General features: G+C 44.4%; 1 protein-coding gene across 3 annotated transcripts in view; it reads right to left on the bottom strand.

Annotated features, from left to right (window-relative positions):
* Window positions 1-242: 242 nt before the first annotated feature.
* Window positions 243-14,421, bottom strand: part of creb5b (cAMP responsive element binding protein 5b) — a 40,873-nt gene continuing 26,694 nt past the window's right edge. For 2 of the 3 annotated variants that reach the window (XM_058647800.1, XM_058647798.1), the window contains exons 8-11: window positions 7,871-8,194; window positions 5,797-6,024; window positions 4,457-4,565; window positions 243-3,194 (exon numbers count right to left, since the gene is read on the bottom strand). In XM_058647800.1, the coding sequence (XP_058503783.1) occupies window positions 3,040-3,194; window positions 4,457-4,565; window positions 5,797-6,024; window positions 7,871-8,194 (816 nt within the window). In that variant the 3' untranslated portion in view covers window positions 243-3,039. The remainder of the gene's footprint in view (window positions 3,195-4,456; window positions 4,566-5,796; window positions 6,025-7,870; window positions 8,195-14,421) is intronic. The other variant, XM_058647799.1, reaches the window with a different exon arrangement.

The raw sequence follows: 14,421 nt of genomic DNA, 5'->3' as shown, positions 1-14,421 counted from the left end.
GTTATTTCATCGGGCAACTGTGGAGCTGTCTAGACAGTTCAATAATTAATGAGTATTTTAAAAATCTAATTATTTAATGAGCAGATATGTCTTGAGGACATGTATCGTGGGGGGGATTCTGCTGATCGTTCAGTTTCAACGTTAGTTTATTACTTAAGTGTTTTGTTCCCGTTTGCCCCCACAGAAACGATTTCTGTGAACTTGGCAGATTCAAAGTTGTGTTATCGAATCACGTCATGTAGTTGTATGTTATGGAACAAGTGCTTTATTTTCATACCATAATGTACATAACTGCAGTGATAACTTTCACATCTGTACAAATGCAAAACATAAACATGAAGACAATGTCGTTACAGACTCACACAGAAATTATTCTTTTTTTTTTCTTATTTTTTTTTTACAAAGTTATGCAGGTAAGAATGGATCCGTCATTTCATTACATATAAACAATTTATTTAAGCGCTGAAATGTAGCCTCAACATACAACAATAGGCAACAAGTGCTATGCAAACCTTATTTACAGACATGTACCACACATTTGCTCCCTTCAAAAAGAAAGGTGGTTTCATTACATGTGCAGGGTTACAGAAATGACTGACTTTATGTACAATAGTTATTTAAAATAGTTCCGTTATAACATAATTAACGTGTGATAATTGTTCTAAACGGCTCACACAAATCCACACAGCCACAGCCACGCACTGATCATCCGTCTGTCTGCCGATACAGTAACAAATGAACCTGGATCATGGAAGTAGAGACTCCTTATTTGACTCTAAAGTAGCCACATCATCCTAACGATAAGAGTTTAAAGTAATTTATGGTCCTAACAATATTTTCACATGCAAGACGTTGAAATTGGAATGGTCTAGTAATCAATATATCATTTAGAAAACAACCAAAAATAAGGCAAGCTTCAGTTCAAAGGGGTTGGTGCAACTAAGCCCTTTTCAAGTGAATCAATTTCTTTGTCTAATCAACACACGCATATTAAACCACGCACACACACACACACACACGCACACACAGAGACTCCATGGGTACAACATGGATTAAACGGTCTGAATGAGGATGAATTTAACCAGCTATGATGACAAAAAAAAAAGAGTGTTCTCAATTCACATCCTTCATCTTTGACAAAGTTGAAGCTGGATTTTTCGTTTTCCCCCCAGAATAAAAACGGTGCAAGCTCTAGGTTTCCTTCTTTTATCTACAGGCATGTGACGTATGCCAGGCACAGGTTCTCGATAAAGCCAAACACAGTGAAGTTATGTTCTCGCTGGTGTGTGGAAAAACAGGGGGAATCGCTGAGAATTACTCAGACCTTAATATGGCTATTCTACCCTCTGGCATGGCAGAGGACAAAGTGCATAGACGGCTCTATGATCACTCCACCTGTTTCGTGGAATGCATCTTATCCATCCTACTGTAAAACACACAGTGCATTATGGTCATCATGCTCGTGAATTGACATTCCTGGTCATAGAAAAAAAAGGAAAGACAGAGGAGTTGTAGGTCAACGGGAGAAGGCATTAAGTTTCAAGGCTAACAGGAAGATAGAAAATGTCAATCCAGTATCATCCAACGCCAAGCTGAGATACAGAGGAGGCCTGAGAGAGAGAGAGAGAGAGAAATTGATAAAGAGGGCAGAGGTCAAGTGGAACATGGGTTATTTTTCACCTTGGTCAGCTGGTTTTGCCCTGCAGTAACATGCAGCAGACATCCACAGTAAAGCCAATAACAAGGGAAATAACGATTAATGCTTTGACTGTATAAAGGAAAGGTGATTGATAAGATTACTATGGTGATAGAAATGTTTGTTTTTTTGTTCAGGCACATTGTGACATTTTAGAAAGCACAGGCATACAATGCTTCTGTTCAGAAACTCTTACACAATGCCAGTTTTGGGAAAAACCAGTTTGAAAAAAAAAATAAACAAACTAAATGAAACATCATGGTCACTTTCTCACTCTCTGTTTGTATCGCTCTTTACACACACGCCGGTTGCTCTGCAGCAGAAGAAAGCAAAGCACAAGCAAAATATTATTATACATTTTTCACATGCACACGAAACAATAAAACAAATATGCAGACGTACACAATCAAAAGTTATACTCATTTGGAATTGGAATCCAAAATGTGGATCCAGACGCACAAACATAACAAACAAAATCAAAGAGGCCTCAATAATTAAAGCTTCAGTTGGTCCTGGAGAGCGGAGGAGTTAGGTTCAACTCCCGAGCTGCCTCACTGGTATCACAGTGTACAGTTCTGTAGCTGTAACAGCACCGCATGTCCTTCAGGGACCAGAGTGGCTGACCACGCTGATCACGTCGTGGACATACAGCAAAGAAGAGGATCAATACTCCAATGTATTGCTTCTATTCGATCGTATGATGCGTTCACTGTCATGCTCTGTGTCATAACACTGTTTGAGACAACCTCTGACAGGGAGAAGGTTAACAGTCTTGTACATTTCTCAAGAGGAAATAGAAAAAGAAAAGGATCGTTACACCGGCTTGCATATTCCTGTATTCAAGACATCGTGGTGACAGTTCGACTCGGTTTGAGGAGAAGACTTAAAGGCAGCAACTCCTCAATCGCTCATTCCGAGTCTTCTGTAGGATGACACATGCTACATACGTGTGACACATGGTGTGTATGCTTGACTTGTAGTTCAGTCCATTAGGCATTCAGAGATGTAAGCTCTGCTCGAGATGACAGTGCCGTGGTCCATTTTGTACCATAACACGACGGAGGAAAGTCACTTAGATGCTGCATGAGATTAGCAAAACTCTGCTAAACAAAAAAAACAAAAAAAGCAGACAAAAAAAAACAAACATTGAACATTTATGCATGAATAGGGTTGCTGTATAAAAATACATACGGTAGCTACTGTATAAAGAACAGCCTCACGGTCCTTTGAGGTTTTTCCTTGATGGAGGGAGAGAGGGTGAGCATCAAGTGCAGCTGGTGACCCTCATAAAACGGGGGGGGAGCAAGGGGGGCAACAGTCGGGGGTTATAGTCTCTCTGGTCCCTAGTGGATGGGGTTAATGTCTGTGCGGTGGTTGGCTTGTCCGTGCACACTGCTGCCCCCTACAGTCGTGGTAGAGGTGGTGATGGTGTTGTGCTGAATGACCTGCTGCTGCGAACACGCTGGCGTTGGGCTTCCCGCCGGACTGCTCTCTGGACCTGGGGAGACAACAGAGACGTCACTGAAGAGGGACAACGTGTGTGTGTGTGTGTGAATGCCCAGGACGTATGAAGAATGCAGTAATCAGAGAGGCAACTTCGCTTGTTGCAAAAAGAACTTCTTTTAAATGGAAGTCTATGGGAAAATTGGTCACATAAGTAATCAATGGTCTCAATCGCTTCTTCAATAAAACTGTTTTGTAAATAATGTTCCCACGACTAAAGGCAATAAGGCACAACACATAAGAGTGGACATCAGTGTAATTAACGTGTTGTCCAGTAGGTGCAGATGACCAGAAGTCAACTGGAAGACTACGTCCATTTTTATATACAGTCTATGGCTGTGACCTTCCAAGGACACAGAGGTTTCAAAATCTAAAGTGAATGACCAAATACACACAGACCAAATGTTGTTATTGCAAAAAGACAGCTTTATTAGCAAGAATAGATCAATTTCAAACAAATGACATACTAAATTTGCACGCAACATCCCGACTGTCATCCCAAAATGGACCATAAATAAATGGATAACACAAAAATGGAAAAGTGAATCACTCAACTCCATAAACATGCCTCAAGAATTTTGGACATACTGAAGGTGACATCTGTACACAAGCGAGACTCATCGATGAAAGTCTCTCCCAGCCCAGTCTGGGAGTTGGCTCTTTGCTTCATAAAAGAACCATTCAGCCAAAGGGGATGTGAGACTTATTTTCCTGTGCTACAGCCACGCAGGGAGGTGCCTTATCCTAATTACATGGAAATGTCACTAGTATCCGTATCAAAGGGTGGGGCTGTGATGTCATGCACGGCTGAGACACAGTCCAATAATCAGCGAGATCCTGGGACATCCATGAGCGTTTGGATGCCAATGTGACGTCTTTCTCACGTTGTGCCTTGGCTGCCTATGTGTGCGTAGGTGCTGTCCGACGGAAAAAACAGGTCTCATATGGGATTCAGACTCCCGACTCCCGGCCCAGGCCAGTGGCTACCACAGTGTGCAACACCCATATGTCAAAGCAAGAGTCTCGCAGCGAGCGTGGGAGCTGGATCCCAGCACATAAGAGCAAAGAGTTTTGGCAGTTGCTGTGCGTCCATCAAAGATCGGTCTGTAGGTTTTATACCTTTCCTCTGGCAAAACCATTACAGATCATTTCCACAGCAGTTCAATCTGCACCACAGGACTGCGGCACACAGATCAAGGTGCTTTCTTTTTCTATTTCCCAAATATGTGTGTGTGTGTTTATGTTTGAGCTACTCACTGAGGTAACCTTGGGACTCTTTCTGCATAGTGGTGATGGGACAATCCTTGTGTGTGAGGAGAAGCTGCTTGAGTTGGGTCACCTCGTTCTTTAGCATGGTCACTTCATTCTGAAATACAGGAGAAACATGGAGGCATTTAAAGACTTTCACCTTGGGAATCCACAAATAGAACAGACTTACACTATTTTCCTTGTGTATTCATATCTACTAGTAAAACAGTATCTGCACACATTCCATGGATTTCTTATCCAAACATTAGTCAAAGTTAGTCAAACAATGAAGTTTAAATTGTGGAGGGGCGCTGGTGCCAATCCCAGCTGACATAGGGCGAAAGGCGGGGTACACCCTTGTCCATCGCAGGGCTATTAACCATCCTTCACTCTCACACTCACGGTCAATTTAGAGTGTCCAATTCACCTAATTCCCAAATCTGCATGTTTTTGGACTGTGGGAGGAAACCCATGGAGAAACAGACAAACATCTCCTATCCAAACAAAGTCGAAGTTGACACACTGTTGTGTTCTTTTAACAAAGAACAGTCAAGTGTGTAATTTACTACCATGGTTGCCTTGGTAACCCCCATAAGATCCAAAGAAAGGTGAGGGCAGTGGCATCTGTCTCCGTTAAGGTCTCCACCCATGTGAAACAGGGTGGATTCGGCACATTTCGCGATATATCTGTTGCATTTCTACCAACATCTCCTACATTTCTCATCCAAACACAGCACAAGTCGGCACTGCACACACTGGTGCCCTCAGTAGGTCACCAGCCATGTTTGAAGCCTGTCAAGCGACGAACAGACGGACAGACCGATATTCTTTGAATGAATAGACACATATCTACTGAACGCATTAAAGCTGCAGTACGCAGGGTGGCCAGAAAAATTGTTGATGGCCGACTTTCATCTGCATGGTTGTTAAAATGCCATTGTTTTGAGATCGCTGCTCTCTGTGCCAAATTCCTCTCATCAGATGAGCAATGACAGATTACAAGGAAATCTCTTAATCTCTGAAGCTGATATTAACTGTGTTTTATTGTATTTATTGTCAAACTCTATTCACAAATCTTTCCCTGCAGCAGAATGAAGTTATCACTGGTGCTGGGATTATCGATTTTAGCTGATTGATCAAAAAATCCTGACCCCTGCACCTTTAATGTGTCAGGATTATTTTACATTTTGGACAAATTACAATGAAGTTGAGTTTTTGGAGTCGTGATATTTTGTGATCAAAACCACCAGTCAAACATATTGTCATTACCTTTGGTGCAAAACAACAGGAGTTTATGATAAAGTGCAGTGGCTGTGAGTACTGTGCACAGATTCAAATTCATTTCGTACCTGAAGCTGCATGTTGGTTTGCGTGAGCTCTTCTGCTTTCTTCTCTAACGACATCACCCACACTTTTCTCTTCTGTCTGCATCTCGTCGCTGCTGCTCGGTTCCGCTCGAGAAACTTCCGCCGGCGTTCGTCCGGATCTTCGTCCACGACTCGCCTGCGCCGCCCGCCGCTGGGGGGAGGAGACTGCAGCGTCTGCGTGGGCTGCATCTGCTGGGTGGCAGGTGACATCTGAAAATGACGGCAAGGTATATTGGGATCACAGAGCTCTTTGATGACACAGTCTGTCTGAGCAGACTCTTAACCAGGCTGAAGCACCTGTGAAGCAGCCCCGTCACCTGTCTGCTGTCACCACTTCACTGACCTCAAAGCCTCGCGCCTCCAAACAGGCATCCATACATTACCTCCTGCATCTAGTCCATGCCTGGCAACGTCCCCAAAAACAACATCTGGATGTGCCACATGCTCTATGAGCTGAGCTGTGGGCGTCAGGAGTGAGTGACTGGGCTGATTCACTAGCATTGCCCACCTTGTTAAAGAGGTGTCAGGAGGCACTTTTCCAACGCCCACTTCCACACAGAATAACACCACCAGACACAGTCAAACGGCCTGTTTCTAAAACTGTGCATGCACTGACAGATCTCGACATATCCTTGGCAAGGTCAAGTGTTTTCTGTCTTCAGGTCATTACCATTTTTATGAGAACCATGGAAAATACAAGCTGCCTTTAATGGCCGCTGCACATACACAGAGTGTTGTTTTAATGCCTTAATGGTACATTCGGAACATGAAGTGATTTGCATTTTTGGATGTCGGTCTGTCCTTCATTTAAAACGCTTGGCATTGCAGAGGGCGCTAGACAATGCAGGGACACACTGTCTCACAGCGTATTATGTTTAGAACTGTAAGCAATACTTTCAAACTTTCAGTTAAAATGAAAGCAGAAAATATTTCTGCTGCTAAGAGTTTGTTCCAAGACCATGATCCAAGGTTGTCTGTTCACCATCAGGACCAGCCTTCATAAAAATGTCTTCTGCACCTGGTCCCTGCTGTGGTCACATTATGGCAGCTTGGCAGTGGAGGAGGGCGTGGAGCATAGTTTCCAACAGACACTCCTGAACATCTTCCATAATAGTCTTTTTATGGCCTCTTCGTGACCTCTTCCCTCCATGGCAGCCATCTGACACTGACCCGTAGCTGACCAATCTCAGAGGAAAAAATGATTGTGAAGATGGTTGCCAGGAAACTATTTGGTATTATGGCTGCAGCAATAGAAAAGGTTTGTCTAGTGACTTGTACTCATCAACTACTAACTTACTTTTAAACGGCTCAAATGATTAATAAAGCCGGTGTATGCAACATTTTCCTATAAAAAATGTATTAATCCAAAAGTAAACTTTGTCAATCATCTTAATGAGTCACTAGAGTGTGGTGGTGTTTTTATCTGCAGAGACACTGACTTCTGTTTCAGATATTTACTGTTTCCTTTGAGCTTTGTTTTGCTCTGGGTTGGGACGTTTCTGGGTGGCAACATTTGGACAGTGTCAGGTTACAACCCGACAGGTATAAGAAGCTGTGGTAATGGCAGACACAGAACCTAAGAATCACTAGTTTGCTGAGGATAAAAGCAGAGTGGACAAAAGTTGTCCAAAAACAGTTCATGGCTTCTTTTCTGTAACTGTCAGTATTGAGCCTGAGTAACTTGAAGCTTAAGTAGAGATGTTTCTAATACTAAATTCATTTTCTGGGTCTGCTATACTAAGTGTTAACTTTGAAACACATAAGCTACTACTCTGCCTAAAGCAAGATACTGTGTCTGGGTTTGAGGCAGTGTGACCAACCCGATCTGTTTACATGCTCGCCAATGAAAATCCGTTCCAGGCACATAGTTCCAGGTGTTTGTAAGTGAACTGTGCTACTGGTAGTGAACAGAGGAGGAGGGGCCAATTTTGCCTCCGCTGTGTTTACAAACATCAGCCCACAATGCTTGCATATTCAGACTTTAATGTGCTACTGGACTTGTGGCTTTGCTTTAGGACCATTTAGAAGCTTCAGGTTTTATGTGAACGTTGCTTACCTGTGATGCAGAGTGCATTGGAGGATGTGGTGAGGTCTGGTGTGGGTGGCCAGGATGGAGGTGGGGATTGTGGGAGTTATGATGGGGGTTGTGTCCCTGTGGGTGGTGGTGTCCGCCTTGGCCGTGGCCCTGGTTGTGGTGATGGTGGCTGTGGTGCTGGTACGCGTGGGGAGGAGCTTGCAGGTGCTGGTGCGGGTGTGAGTGCATGTGATGGTGGGCGCCTTGCTCCGGCCGCGATGACATCATCTCCATCATGTGGCCCATGGAGTTCATGTTTCCATTGGTGATGGCACCAGGATGGTGTGAAAGTGCAGCCTTCAGCCTCTGGGGTTGACAGAACAGACACGGCATGTGACGCTTAACATCATTCGTACTTTTCAGGTTTGTGTGTGCTCTCATTTATCAGTGTGCTGATGATCAATGGTTGCAGAGAGAGTGGGTTTATGTGCCAACTATGAGATGATGAATAGCTCCATAAATATATACGTCAGGAGAACAAATCAAAGCCACTTAGTCTGTCCTCTGTCTCTCCTTCAGTCCTGTCAGTCTCCCTCTTTACCTTCCATGATCACCATCCCACCAGTCCCTCCTCTTCATATTCCTAATAGCCTCATTCGCTGGCCATGTGTGTGCGTGCGTGTGTGTGTGTGTGTATGAGATGAGCTCCCTGGCAAAGGTGCGAGAGCCTCAGACTGCTCCCTCACTGTTGACCCAGCAGGAGGTTTGTTGCTTTAACTGTGTGGTCTACTTAGCCCAGACTGACCCGATGTTTCTGAGCGGCCTGGGAGCGAGACCAGAGAGAGGCTCACAAAAGGTGCACTTGTGTTTTTCATGTTTGCTGAACGCACCTCTTCGCAAGAGTCTGTTTTTCTGGGCATCACATGAAGACAACCGTGAGCCCAGAAGAAAATCATAACCCAAACATTACAAATGTTACACACCAATGTAGACAAAATATTACAAAAGTACACGTCGGCACCCTAACATGATGAATTATTATTACTCACTAATAACAGGTTGAGGGATGAAATCGCGTTCAACAAGAGCTGCAGAACAAAAAACAAAGCATTCTTTTCAAGGCTACTGTTGTGAATTCCACAAAGTTTTCTATTCTCTTTCCCAGTGCTCTCGTTCCTCTCTCTGCTCCCTTCCCCCTTCTCCCAGCTGCTGTCAGTGAGTCCACGCTCTGTCCAAGGCTCCATATCTTTTAACAACCTTTACATTCATGATTCCCATAGGGAATGGCATCCAGCTGGTCTGGATCACAACGCCAGCACACAAGCAGAGCACAACATCAGCTCCTCACTCCTCTCTCACACTGTCTAACAAATGGAAGGGTTTTTTGGTTTTTTTACCAAGAGAGAACACAAAGTCATATAAATTGTTTTAGAAATAGGACAATTTAAAAAAATGGCACATTCTCCAAGTTTACAATACATTGTAAAACAAATGCATAAATGTATTCAGATAAGATATACCTGCAGTCTTCTGTCCTAACCTGACTTTCCTTGCACTAAGAATGGCACATGAAACCGGCACAGTGAAATTATGACCTTGTCAAGCCTGTTTTGGCCTAGTATAGTTTCTGCTTGTCATACCAACAGATGCCTGACATAGTGACACGCCGCTACATTTCTAGAGCTTCATGATTTTGTTTTCACATGTTATGAATGTTATTTTAAAATTTGCTCCCTGAATGATTGTCCCCATCTGTTCAAACCCAGGTCCTGCTGACTGCCTTCACCACAGGTCCCAGCAGCACAACTCTCAGGGGCCACAGCCCTTCCTCTTTGTGACCAGTGAGACAGGAGTTAAAATACCACAGGGTCAACACTAACACACGGCGGGCGTCCTCAGGCCTGCAGCTGTCCACATCATCACAGTTACACTCCTTCCTGAGTATAACACGCAGCAGTGAGAAGTCTCTGTCTGACTGTAACACGTTGCTCTCAACAGTGCACATTCACACATTTTAGGGTGGCTATGTGGACATTATATGAAAAATACAGAAATAAACAGGTTGATGACATTCCACTACAGCAGAAAATGTATTTAAATGAGCTTACACATTTAAAGCAGAATCCACAGCGCTGACAAGGACATATTCCATCTATCACAGAGTGACATCTGAGTCTGACAGCCTTCACTGAACACCTTCCCTCCAGCCTTCAGCTTATCAGTCAGCGCCGTAGAGGTGAGGCCCACCCTCTTGTTAAAAAGAAAACCAATCAGAGTTTGACAATCTACTGCCACTCAGTTAAAGAGCAGACAATCGCTTGAATGAACACAAACCAGGGGAATCTGCTGGCTGCCTGTCTACCTTTATACTCTGCACTTTGTTTTTGTGACCCTAGTAAAGTCGTCATTGTGTGGTTAAGACGCTCTTCTGTGGCCGATGCTGCCGGAATTCCTGACAACCAGGCACCGAGGACGAAGGACAGAGGGAGGAGAGGGAGGAGAGGGGTGGCAGTGAGATGGTGAGAGACTAAAGGTGGGGGAGATAAGATGGCTTCTAGTGTCTCCTCCCCACAAACACACATACACACACACCATCAGCCCAAGACAGCCAGTGCTCATTTATCAGTGTCTCTGTGAGACATCCAGCTGGCAGCGCAGGCCTATCTGTTTATTAATTGAATTAGCCTGCATCCAAAGAGGCCTGAGAGTGTCGGAGTACAGAGGCAGGACCAACAGCTGAGGGGCTTCCAAACACGATATGCTAGTGATGAAGGGAGGCAGAAAAAAGACAGAGAAGAACTGTACATGTTTGTAGGATGATTGATTTCAACCACAAGCTCAAGCCAGACAGAATTTGATGCAACGCACGTTGATATTGACACTATACTGAACAAACACAGTACATTTGTGGTAAAACCTACTCGGTTAAATACATCCACATAGATCAAAGCGATAAAAGAACATCCAGTGAGAAAAAAGGGACTACTACTGGAAACATGTGGCAGGTATAATATCAACACATACAAACAAATGAAAGAACACAGTTTAAAGAGTGAGCTCCAGTACATTACCGTGCTTATTCCTGAGGCTCGTCAGCATGAGTGTCTGCTACTGCTCCATCTGGAGTTGAGACGCAGCTCAGCTAAACCCAGCTCAGCCAAAACTTAAGTCTTTGTATCCCGAACCACAGTGACGCAACTGAGGGACGTTAGCAAAGTGATGATGAGCAGGCTGTGATTCTCAAACACCTTCATCAGCTCACTAATGACCCTAAAACACATGGTTGTATTTCCCCAGACCTTGCTAAGCACAAGGACTTAACCGCCATGTGCATTTTACTCTAATAACACACACAGATACATATACATTTCTCCTGCAGCAACATGGCCACCACAGAAAACAGTCATTAAATCAGTGCAGGTGTTAGGCTTTGGCAGTGCAGAGCACTCAAATATGGCACACAGGCTGTCCTACTGCTGTCTGTCCCACTGTTGTAAAATTAGAGTACAAGAGGATGAATTATGATGCGACCGAAATGTGTTCAGCCTCTTCGAGGATAAATCTATAAATGTACATCTTGTACATGCATTTGACACCACATTTCATGCATTCTGACAGTGGACTGAAAGTAGCAGAGCTATTGATTTTCCATTGCTAAAACACCATCTCTTGATGTGGCCGTATTTTTGCCCAAAGGGGAGCTCTCTCCTCTCAGACGTTTGCCCCGTGACCTCTCCACTCTCACTCCTGTTTTAGGCCTCTCTCATTTATGTGGTTTCAGAGACACCAGGTAATCACCCATTAATGATATTTATTAATGGCCACTTCCTCTCTGACACGGGGGGCTTTGAGTGATGTCCCAGTGAGTGCTCTGGGCACATCCTGAGAACACACTCAGGTTTCTCCTCACCATATGACTTCATGTCTATTAACCCTGGGAGGAGAATGCGAGAGCATGGAGCAGGTACAAAGGGAAGAGACCACGCCTGCCTCAGGATGGGTAAATCAAACCCAGTGAGGTCAGGGTGAGCACTTTTATTCCCCTTAAAAGTGGAGCAGTGTTCTATCAGGGGACCTGTGTCCCTCTGGCGCCTTGCAGAAGGTTTGAAAGATTTAACCAGTCGATAGAGTCATAGTCCAAGTTCACAAAGATCACAGCTTCAAATGGAGATCTTCTGCTTCACATTAAAGCGTCCGCAGAGAAACATTAGAGCTTCTACCCAGCCCTTTGTTAGCACTACACAAGCACGGCAGCGTGTTCCTTGACCATGTGTATGTGGACAGAATTTCTAAATGCACAATATACTGTATTAAAGCTGTAACTTTCCTGGCACTGTATTTTGTAGGCCAATTTCCTCAAACTAAAACTCTAAACCCAGCATGGCTTCACCATCTGCACATGAAAGCAGGAGCTCGACTCTGCTGCTTTGCCAAGAACTCAAGAGGTTTTAATTCCATCCTCCTCATCTCCTCAACACTACCCACCAGTGCCTGCCTGCAAAACCCACTCTCTGTCCCCTAAAACTCCACACCCCCATTAGTTCAATTTTATTAGATTTCCCTCTCGCCCAGAGAGGCAGTAACCCCCCACCCTTCTCTCCCTCTCTTGCTTTCTCTTACACACCTCTTCCCTGTTTCTCCACCCCCTCTCTCTCTCTCTGTTTGCCAAGAGCTGGGGACTGTTAAACTGATTTCCTCAGGGAACAGCAAGGCAGACAGTCTGAAGGGAGCACACTGGGCTGTAACGTCGCCCCTCTCTTCTCTCTCTCTCTCGAGCTCTGGTCCAAGCTGATCTGAGCCGGGCTAGACAGAGCCTAGCTGTGGTTCCGGACACAAATGAGGAGATGGACGTAAGACTGGCTGTTCTGGCAGTGCCAGACACCCTGGTGGTGCATGGAGGATCCATGGCGGCATGGGCGCAGCAAGACATACACCCACCAAGGAGCATGCTCCAAAGCATGCGCTCATATTCTTGGCAGCTTCTCCACCCTGTCAAGTTAATGGATGGGCCTCTGACTCCAGTCTGTATATCCCCACTGTTCCCTCTCTTGTAAAGCTCTGCTCCAGTGCAGCCTACATGGTTATCGCTACACCCACTGCCACAGTGTTGAATGCAGATGATTTTTCAGAGTGAAATACACCAACAAAGCAATAATTAACACTGGCACTTGTCTTCCTTTGGGGGAATTAAAAGCAAATCACAAATTATAACAAAAAAATAACTGTGACTACTTGAATTTGACATCATTTATTTCAAAGACCTTTAATTTAACATGCTCTAATTCTAATTCTCTTAACCTAGTAGTAGATTTTCAAACACGTCCGTTACCACCAAACCATTGTAAAAAGTTTTCACACAATGCCGATTATCCCGTCACTTCCACACGACTCTCTCTGTGTTTCTCAGTATTATTTGTTTCATTTCGAGACAGATGGACAGTAACAGCAACATCGCGCTAGTAAAACAAGATGGCTGCAAACAGGTTGGAGTATGACTGAAAAAGTTTCAGTGTATTCTACTGCTCAGAAAACCCGGTCATTTAGCAGTTTGATGGGCTTCTGGACCTCCCACATGCCCCTGCATTGCCAGTGTTTACACAAACACTCCCATCACCTACATTAAACACTGTAGCTTTAGCTTCCCCTTTCATAATCACAGGATGATCCATCTATCTTCTATCACTTTATCTTCCACATGAGGGTCACAGGGGTTACTGGTGCCAATCCCAGCTGACAGTGGGCAAAAGGCAGGGTACATCCATCACAGGGCCACATAGAGACAAACAACCATCCACTCTCACATTCACACCTATGGTCAATATAGAGGACACTCGAAATCTAAATCCCATAATCTGCATGTTTTTGGACTGTGGGAGGAAACCAGAGAACCTGGAGAAAACACATGCACACATGGGGAGAACATGCCAACTCCATGCAGAAAGGCCCTTGTCTTCTTGCTGCAAAGGCAAGAGTGCTAGATGCTATACCAACCGTGTGGCCCCTTGTAACAACATATTCAAGTTATTTATATTAACATATGGATTATACATTGTTAAGAGCCAATTCAACAGCTATAATGATGGAGAGAGAAACCCTTCTCCTGTTTAAAGCCTGGGACACACCACCCCAGCGGTTGAGGACCATTCGTAGCCCTCATCGAGACCTCATCGTTATTTGTCTGTCAGGGCAGTGTGTCCTGGATTTATGTACAAAACAGTGGCAGTTTTAATCTTAACTGGATTAACTGGAATTTATCAGACTATAATAATACAGACCTTTTCCAAACATCTCCTCATTGTTTTGTGGTTATTTTGGACTACAGTGACTATCTCGATCCAGGCTCCTGGTGGTCTACTAGAAGTTGCACCAGTCAGTCTGGCCCGTGCAGTGATGGCAGCTGGTTTACCCAAGCTTGGGCCAGAGCCCCGACCCATTCATGGGCCTTGAACCATGACCAAATGTTTTTCATAGAACTCCTCCCATCAGCAGCACTAGAACCAACAACAGTCATCCAAAGACAAACAGATGTGACACTCTGTGCCACAACTGCCGCCCTCGTCCATAACCTCACAGCACACACACAAGAATAGCTA

Source organism: Solea solea, chromosome 13 (assembly GCF_958295425.1).
Source record: "Solea solea chromosome 13, fSolSol10.1, whole genome shotgun sequence".
Lineage (NCBI taxonomy): Eukaryota > Metazoa > Chordata > Actinopteri > Pleuronectiformes > Soleidae > Solea > Solea solea.
Note: the sequence above shows the minus strand (reverse complement) of the source record. Positions and strands in the feature narration are given on the sequence as shown.